This window comes from Diadema antillarum, unplaced genomic scaffold (assembly GCF_040938485.1).
Source record: "Diadema antillarum isolate AM-2024a unplaced genomic scaffold, OU_Dant_1.0 seq00000807_RagTag, whole genome shotgun sequence".
Classification (NCBI taxonomy): domain Eukaryota; kingdom Metazoa; phylum Echinodermata; class Echinoidea; order Diadematoida; family Diadematidae; genus Diadema; species Diadema antillarum.
This window is the reverse complement of record NW_027271688.1, coordinates 42024-51803: the sequence shown is the minus strand read 5'-3', so window position 1 is coordinate 51803 and position 9780 is coordinate 42024. Positions and strand designations below refer to the sequence as shown.

At 37.7% G+C, this 9780-nt stretch overlaps 1 protein-coding gene across 1 annotated transcript in view; it reads left to right on the top strand.

The window, feature by feature from the left end:
* Positions 1-8066: 8066 nt before the first annotated feature.
* The window catches only part of LOC139739553 (serine/threonine-protein kinase 31-like), a gene marked incomplete at its 3' end in the record, with an annotated part of 42738 nt that continues 41024 nt past the window's right edge, over positions 8067-9780 (top strand). The window contains exons 1-2 of the mRNA XM_071650157.1: positions 8067-8175; positions 8617-8714. Of these exons, the coding sequence (XP_071506258.1) occupies positions 8122-8175; positions 8617-8714 (152 nt within the window). The remainder of the gene's footprint in view (positions 8176-8616; positions 8715-9780) is intronic.

The following is a 9780-nucleotide window of genomic DNA, read 5'->3' as shown; positions in this document are numbered from 1 at the left end:
GGCACCCCAGGGAAGACGGGAAAAAAAAGAACAAAGAAGTCCACCCCAAACAAGAAGTCCACCCCGAAGAGACGAAAAACACCTCACTGCATACACATTCACTGAAGAGCAAGAAGTAGAATAAACAGAGTGGTACAGATATCACGATTGTCTGTATAACAGGCGACTAAAGTCGTACAAGGATACTGCAAAGAAGACAAGGCGTAATCGAAGAGAAGGCCAAGGAGTATACGATCCGGTGTGCTCCGGTAAGTGAAGATGAATATTAATATCTATTATTTAGGGGGGGGGGCTGTGGCGGCAAAACGGAGTTTCGCTAAATATATTTTGTTGAATTCATTACCATGATTACTACTATGATTATGATTGCCATAATTATCGAAAATCCTGTAAACAACTGACAACACGACATGCATAATATTTAGTCCTGAAAATTTTGACCCCCACATTTCGTTTATCCCGTTAGCTAGCTATATACGTCACTGTATGAGAAACAAGAATTTAATAAAGTTGTTTGTTTCTTTCCATTAATTTCTGTGATCTAAATTCCCAGTGTTCGATTTTTTTTTCAGTTGAACAGCTGAACAATTTCCTCAAGTCTATGAGGACACAGTACAGCCGTCTGACGAACCCAAAGTCTGGAAAGGGGACCAGAGACACACCTTACAGTGAGAGAGATCAGTGGATTCTCAATACATTCCGCGTCCTGGAGGGACATATTGTGAGGATGAAAGGGAGAACATTGGGAAGGGTAAATATGCATTTGATTTTATTAAGATCTGTAATAAGCTACATTTAAACAAAATATAGAAATCGCCATCGTGCGTCTTTCCTGTAAAAGATGTTGATCGAGTGATTTATTTATTTTTTGCAGACCTCTAAGGGACAAGTAGCATCCCAACCAAGAGAAGACGAATTAAATACTCTTCCCCCGACCAGGATACTGAGACTGATGGGCATGATGACAGCAGTGAGAATGACCAGACCACCCAAGAAGCTGATGACCCCCAGCAGACAATGAAGCTGGTTCCTCTTACACCAACTTATCAATTGTTGGCAAGGGCAAGGGCAAAATGAAAGGGAGGTGCACAACCCCCAAGGTGGCCTCTGAAGAAGCCAAGGACAGAGAACTGCTGGAAAAGGTGAATGTGAATTGTTAAGAAAAGACAGTACGGATCGAGTAATACATGTATTTTATGAACAGTTATTTTTTAATACAAGTACATGCACGAATAACAAAATGACTAATCCACCATATTGTTAGAGGGTAAAACTCCGTTCGTGTGTTTATCATGATAACGCCATGATATAAAACCGGTGAAAAGGATACTCAACACGTACATTAAGGCCACTGCAACATTGTGGTTGATCGATTTTTAAAAATATTCTTAAAATGAGCTGCATGGCCTGTCTAATTATGTTCAGATTGATTAAAACAACCAAGAATATGAAAATAACGAACGACACACATTCACTACCAAGATGTTATATTTTTTTTTAATCATTATCTGCTACAATAATAATTCCAGAACAGTGGGGTGAAGTTTTAGGTTTTCACCTTTTGAAGCACTAAATGATTCCTGTGAAGCATAATTTTTTCAAAGGTTCAAAACATATATTCTGAAAACATGTAAGGACATGCAGCCCAGATTTTTTTAATGAAAATTGTAATTATCATCTGCTAGAATAATAATTCCAGTACAGTTGTCCATGAGGTGAAGTTTTAGGTTTTCACTCTGGAAGGACAGAATGCTTACTGTGAAGCATAATTATGTTTAATGTTAACTTTTACATCCAAACATATATTCTGAAAGCACTTTGACGTGCAGCTCATTTTTTTAACTGAACATAATGTTAAATACATGCATTACCTCTAACATCAAAACAAGAGATTAAACACGTAAATTGCGATTTGGACATTTCATCTCGACCATACAGAAACCTTATTTGTTTGAGTTAACTCCGTCAAAGTAAAATTATATGCATGCTTTCACCATAGGCATTTCTTCAAATTTACATTTTCGTCAACCAGTTGTATCCGAGTAATTGAAAATATTTAATCTCAATGTTATAAAGGAGTTACTTACTTTTAACATGTGAATTTCAAACTGTTCTCAATTTCGCTGATATTGTAGTTTTGTATATATCCACCTACATAATTATGTTTGAATTAATATGGCAGATGTTAAGGAATAAAGGTTCGCAAGTACATTTTAACACTCGATATTAAAACAAGCTTTGAACACTAAGTGTTGCAGTGAACAAAAATTTTGATCAGGCATTGTCCCATACACTAACATGAATTAAAATAACGCACAAAAGTATTACTAAAATTATTCAGTTCTTGGGGTTTTTCTGGGATACATTAATAGGTGATTAAACATTATGATAATGAACATTGTTCTGTATTAAAGAAAAGGAACAGTAAAGTGTGTCATTAATCTCAAGATCTCAAAATATGTTTGAGACTGTGATTATAACTGTGATTTTTTTTCCAGTACTCTCGAGATAATTTCGTGATACCGTATAATTCCTGGTTAACTGCTCAATAACTTAATAGTTTTGTGTAACATGGTGAAATATAAACGATGTACCCTTATGAGTATTGAAGTGACTGGTATCCTTTTATTATGTTGTAGCTCCTCCAGCGAGCAGATGAGGTCAGAGATCTACGAGGGTCTTCTTTCGCCTTGTCATCTCCCCTCGCAAGACCGCCCAGGTCTTCACCAGCTAACTCCGCCATCAGCGTCTCATATAGTGTCCGTACTTTGGCCTCCTCAACAACCAGGGTCTTGTCCAAAACCTCCTTTGAAGCATTTTGGTCCTCTCTTGAGAATCTCTTTTTCTGCGGCGCCTCCTTGACAACAGGGTCGCACCAATCGTGCAGAAGATCAGGGTCTCTTCTTCTTCAAGCAGAGCGAAAATGCTTCTGGCATCCATCTTTGAGCGCCAAAAATGTGCATTTCCCGCCCCTCGATCGTATAAAACTCTTATTACTCGTAATAAAATCTTGACAACTCGTTTAAAGCTCGCTTGAAGTCGTATAAAGGTCACTGCAACTCATACTAAGCTCGGTATGTCTCGTTTCGAGCTCGGTTCACTCGTACAGCGAGCGTAGTGAACTCGGCGTTGAGTCTTATATCATTCATGCAAATTCCAGAAAAAAAATTACATTTCGCGCGAGTTTCTGCGAGTTAACGCGAGTTGGAGCTCGCACAGCTCGCGCACGACTCGCGACTCCAACTCGCCAAAGTGTAAACGTTGCTTAAGGGAACCCGAGGGGTCGACTTCGCAGGGATAATTTATAGAGGAGTGATGTAAGAAAAGATACTGATGGTACATAGGGGCCTGCTGGTTGAGGTGAGAATTCTGCGTTTAATTTTTGCAAGATACTTAGAAAACTCTTTTTGAAATTTTAAAAAGCATACAACTCTGAGAGAAATTCAATATTTGTAAGATGAAAATCCGTTTTGAAATGGTTGAGATATCCCAAAACAAAATAAAACAAAGCAACCCTAATAAAATGTGAGTCCCACTATAAGTTCCAACTGGCTGTAATTTCTATTTCAAACAGTTGTCAGATTTCTATTGATGTGCAAAAGAATTTCACAGGTGCATTCACTGTGCCTTTGATGATCGATGTTCGATGCGGCCGTCTTGCAGAGCAATCTGAAGATTCATTTTGAACGTTAACATAATATTGGCCATATTTTGCTTATCTATTTATTGAATTAAATGGAATTTCCCTTAATGATAAAGCATGAAAAACAAAAGTCAATTCCGTGCAGAAATTTGTGCAAAAGTGTAAATCAGAGCTGTATTATGCGAAGATGTTTAAAACTGTACCATCCTGGAATTCCACTTAATTTCCACAAATAAAACTAACATGAAATAATCTTCAAGTATATTCTTTATTGATAGATATATCAGATTAGTGCCCGGGTATGCCCAGTCGAGTAAATTTCATCTTTATTTCAGCATTTTTTTATTTTTTATTTTTTATTTTTTGCGCAATTTCTATTCGCACATCCTCGTGTCTGTACCACCTACCTTTTATAAGAAGGGATAGCGAAAAGTAATTACCATCACAAAGACATATTTTCCTTAGAAAGTGGTCTTCTTATCTGCGTGGCAGATCCAGGTACCTGTTTGGCACGTGCTTCAAACATTTTTGAGCGGCGGTGTCGAACATTAAAAAAAAACTAGCAAAGGAAATAAGACGGTTGTGACTCCATTCTCTTGACCCTCCTCGATCCTACCTTTTATCAGGATTGCTTTGTTTTGGATACCTCAGCCATTTAAAAACCAATTTTCATCTTAAAAATTCATCTTAGATATAGGATTATATGTTCTTTCATATTTCATAAGAGATTTCTCATCGTCTCAAAAAATAATCATCAAAAAAGGTTGGAAACCTCAACCTCAGCATACTCAACCAAAACTGACGCCATCGCTTTAAGGTTGATCACATGAATCGATGATTTATGTTGGCAACCAATATTTCTCTTATTTTTGTGAATATTATCTATGCTCTGCCACAGACAAAAGTTTGAACTATAATAGGCTACAGTAACAGAACATAGGCCGACAGAAAATAGCAACTGTGTCAAATACTGGCATAAATAATATCATATAAGTGATCTATGGTGTGTGTCCACAACAAAGATATAACATAACACATCAAATATATTTTTTCTTCTTCTTCATATTACAAAATAACCTCTTTTTCCCTGGTAAAAGAATTCACCCCGGAAATTCACCCCGGAATATAGAGAAAATATGGGAACTCAAACAACATTGTTCATTTTGATGGAGGTGAAAAATAAAGTTGAATTGAATTGAATTGAACATCATAATCATGATACATATATAGGATTACTGATTTTCGCCCACTTGGGTTATTTTGTGCACTTACAATTTTTTTTTAAAATAATGTTTCACTCTCGATCACTAATTCACTTCAATTATATCTCCAATGATGAATAGTCCTTACAGCTGCAGGAATCACTTGCTATCAACAGTATTCGTAGTCAAATCAGAAATATGCGTTATTTTCCTTATCGATTGCAATGACGAAGTTTTAAATCTAGTATGAACACAAAGCAATACAAGGAGAACAAAATACACTATACAATATATACAATCATATTAATGATGAGGGACGCTCTTCCCGTAAGGCTTTAGCACTATCAATTGTCAATCTTAGAACTCAAAATATTATGTTGCCTATACACTTTAGGAATGTATGGTGTTTGCGTCATCCTTCATCCATATCTACAATTTTATTGCATATTGTAATCGTTTTCATATTTTCTTTTAAAATGAAATTATTAAATACCCTATTCACTATGATCACATTCATGCTATCAATACTTGAACCAAATTATTCAATATATAAGCGTATTATGTCCAGTATAGATTTAGAACAAAAAAAAAAAACCCACACAAATACGTGAAAAGAAAATTACACATATAGGATATATCGAAAAAAAAACCAACAATTTGGTGCCTTATCTTCAATTCAAGTCCATTCTAAGGTTTTATTTTCACTTCTTTCAACAGAATGTACAACAGTATAAATTCGACATGCATTTTAAGGAACGATGCATATAGGTAGCAAGGAATAACATGACATGTCGGTATAGTCATTACGAAGTGAGGCATTTTTTCATACAAACAAATTTAATACATTCAGTGGAAAAAAATGGAGGTACCCACTCAAAAGACTATACATTCTTTAGATCATGTACATTTACCATTTAATTCCTCTATCATAATGCAAAATAATGTGCCCCGGACAAATTACTATATATAGATCTATGTAGTTATGGACATTGGTGTAGATAGACACAATAATATTGGAAGGAAGGTAATAGATACATAGACAGATACCTATAATTATGGTTAGAAAAGAGATTACTAGAGATGGATGGATGGACGGATAGACAGAATGATGCACAGAAAGATAAATGGATAAATAATTGGTTATATAAGGATTATACACTCTATGATTAAAACAATAAAGCTTCTGTGAAGAGTTGATAATTCCAAAAAGGTGCTAATTTTCATCGAATTTTATTAGCTTTTGTAGAAATGTATTCATCTTCAGCAGTCCCACACAGTGCAACCTCTTCAAAGTATTGACATTCTTATGAGAGTGAGACTGAATCCAGCAATGATTAATGAGTTTTGTTTCAAAAGGTGCTAAATACATTGGGACGTTTAGTTCCAAAGGCAGAGTGGTAAAATCCATCAGCGATCCAATCAGAAACACACTTATAAGCGTTCTCAGAGTAAGGCTAGGCTGGCTGGCTTTCCTGCCTGTGTAACTTTGCAGATGACCCAAATAAGAATATTACTTGAATATTGGCTGACACATCTCTAGAAGTATAAAACCTTGTAACGTATATGAGTATTACATTCCATAGGGCCCTAATATAACTACCTAGAAGGATATAAAACCAAGGTATAAGGACAGAGACGTATAAGACCAAGGCCGGCGCCACGTTTTCAAAAGTGGGAGGAGAGGGGGGCCCTACGGCTCTTTATACATTTGGTGCCACTCAGTCCGAGGTTCTTCTCAGCTGACAAGCAAAGAAACACAACAAAAACAAAAAAAAAAGTCTTCAGTGCCTCCCCCCCCCCCGTTCCGCCGCTCTTATAGACCGTTAATAGAAACAAATACAGGGACATACGGATACTGATAGCAGGGACGGATCCAGGAATTCTGTAAAGGGGGGGGGGGGGCGGCGGCGCAACTAATATATTTGGTGTCACTTCCGGGTTTCAATTTCATTTTTTTTCTTTTTATTTCTTTTGTTTTTAACGGAAAAATAAGGGGGGCGTGCGCCGGTTGCGTCCCCCTCTAGATCCGCCACTGGATAGTGACATGGACATGATCAACTTCGAATACTATACAACAATAACAGGGACATCCATGGGTTACAACAAACGCGCAGTACAGGGTCACGCTAGGATTATCGAGGGTATACAAATGTATGTAGAGAATAGAAAATTCCAGAAATTAAAAAAGACAAAAACCTAAAACTGTAACATTTCGGGCGTGTTATGCATCACCTGAGTGCTAAAAGCTTTGTTGGCCGAATAAGGTGCTAAATTCGCAATATTAAAAAAACAAAATCAAATCTGGAAAAAGCAGTGTAGACACGAATAACCAATTTCCTTTTGCTATCTATGGGTACTTTTATGGGACATAAAGTTTTGCATGAAAATTTAGAAGCATGTGTAATCGAATCAAAATAATTTCTCCTTACCATCATGCAATAGAGAATTTGGCACCTTTTGGAAATGAACTCTTAGTAGGCTTATTGGCCTAGTATGTAGATGATGACTTTAATCTGTCTTCTAGATCTGCAGAAAAAAAAATAGTAACTTTCCCTTTTTGTTGGAATAAATGATGTAACTATGCTGGAAATACTTCCCTTGTACATCTCTTCTTATCATATTTTAGTATTTTAAGTTGTACCAAAAGTGATTTTGTACCAGGTATGATATATCCTGTCATGCACATGCAGAATCGAAGTTGCATACCAAGACAGTGCAGATGCAAAAATTAATGATTAGTGTACCTAGCACCAGTACAGGGAGGTCTCACCTCCCTGCTAGCACTGATGAATTACAATCATCTACACCGTACACGTAGTATGACCAGAGCCCTCTTGTGGCAGGCACGTCCTTTTCAAAGTTCTATGAGGGCAGCAGGTTGCACGTGTTTTGAAAACAGTGTCTGTGTGTGTTTTGTGTGTGGGTGTATGTTGGTGAACCACGTGGGTGTGTGTGATCGCCACACAGTACAGGCACCCTTCCCTCCCTCGCTCGGAGACGCGGAGACGTAGACGAGAAGGCGAAGGGGGCACGGCCGAGATCCAGACGTCAGCCTCAGTTCTGTGTAGTCAGCCCCATCATCCATCTCACACTGCATGCTTTCTGTGTATGCGTGTGTGCCAGCATGCCAGCAGCTACCTCTTGAGTAGTAGATGTGGTGGTCACGTCGAGTCTCGATCTTGTCCACGTACATTTTGAGAAGGCGGTGAAGGAGCGGAAAACTTATCAACTTAGAAGGAAGAACAGCTGAGAAAAAAATCTCCTTTTGCAGCATAAATGGCCAGCAAAGGGAGCATCTATGTTGGGAATCTTCCCAAGACATTTACAGAGGTATGACAATTTCATATTAAGGTTTTTTTTTTTCTTTTACGAAAGTAAATACGATGTAGATTAGTGTAAGTCCTGTAAGTAAACGTAAACGTCCCATAGGATCACTTGCACTGTGTACCGTCCAGAGTTCACGGATAGCTCACTCTCAACTCTCTGGTCATGCAGTGTAGACCATGACCAAGGGCTCCTCAGCTCACCCAGAGACCATTGTCGTTTTACCATTATGGGATTCTATGCTTGCAAGTGAAAGTTTCAAGCAACTCTGGACTCAGATCCAGTCAAGAGGTCAAGTTTGTAATAATTAGTCCTCCAAGAGACCAAGATGGGTATAATATTAATAGTTGATGTGATACCAACAGGCACAGCACAGACTTTTCAAGTGTATCAGTTACTGAGTTGGATGATTGCAAAATAACTGATGTGTTTTGTCTGTCCACACAGAATGACCTTCGCCAGCTGTTTGCTGGAACTGGGGACATAGCATCAGCTGTATGCAAGGAGGGAAAATCCAAGGATGGCTTGCAAATGTTCAGCTATGGGTAGGTTTACTGGGCAGATCTACGTGTATTTGATCTTCTTTACCATATTTATTCCTTCCGCCAAGAAGTAGTGCCAGAGGTATTGTGTTTTCGGGTTGTCTGTCCGTCCGTAATCAAGTTTGTGGACAGCGTAAGTAACTAAAAAAAAAACATTTGAGGTAGGGCCTTGAGCCCTATCCTGATGAAACCTGGCATGTGATGTAAAATGTAGCTAGGCTTATGCATGAGTGGGGGAAGTTGTGCCTATCAACTTTTGGGTGCACATGCTCAAGGTCAAAAGGTCAAGGTAAAATGCTCAAAGTTTCACTATTTCCCCCAAATTTACACCGTATGCAATGTCTGAAGGCATTTTCTTGAAAGTGTAGGCTATATACATGAACTACCAAATGAAGATTCTCCAGAGAGAGTTGAGTCATGAGGTTAAAGGTCAAAGGTCAAGTGAAAATGTTAAAACATCACTTTTTTCTCCATACCTCGTAAATGGTCGAAGTATTTTCATGGAACAATAGTATTTCATGTATGCATATAACAGACTGACAGAGATTATCTAGGGAATTTGGGGTCATGGGTCAAAGGTCAGGGAGGTCAGAAGTCAAAGTCAACTCCTTAAAATTTCACTATTTCCCCTCATATTTATGCAATGCCTGCAGCATTTAAAAAAAAAAAATTGATATATACGTATGTATTACCAAACGGAGATTCTCTGGGAAGTTTCGTGCCAAAATGTCAAAGGTCAAGTGAAAGTGCTGAATTTCACTTCTTCCTCCATATCTCGAAAGTGACTCAAGGTATCATCATAAAACTTAGTACATGTGCATGTTCTACCTGACCGTGATTCTCCTGGGAATTCTAGGGCCATAGGGTCAAGGGTCAAGAGTCAAAGACCAGTTTAAAACATTGCTATTACAGCTTACAATTTAATACTGAAATTACACTTTTTTTTCCATTATACCTTGAAAATTACTCGATGCATGAAACTTATTAAAAAGGGTCAAAATTCAAGTGAAAATTCTCAAATCCCCAAATACAGCACTTGCACTCATAGACAATAAAATAGCCATTCATC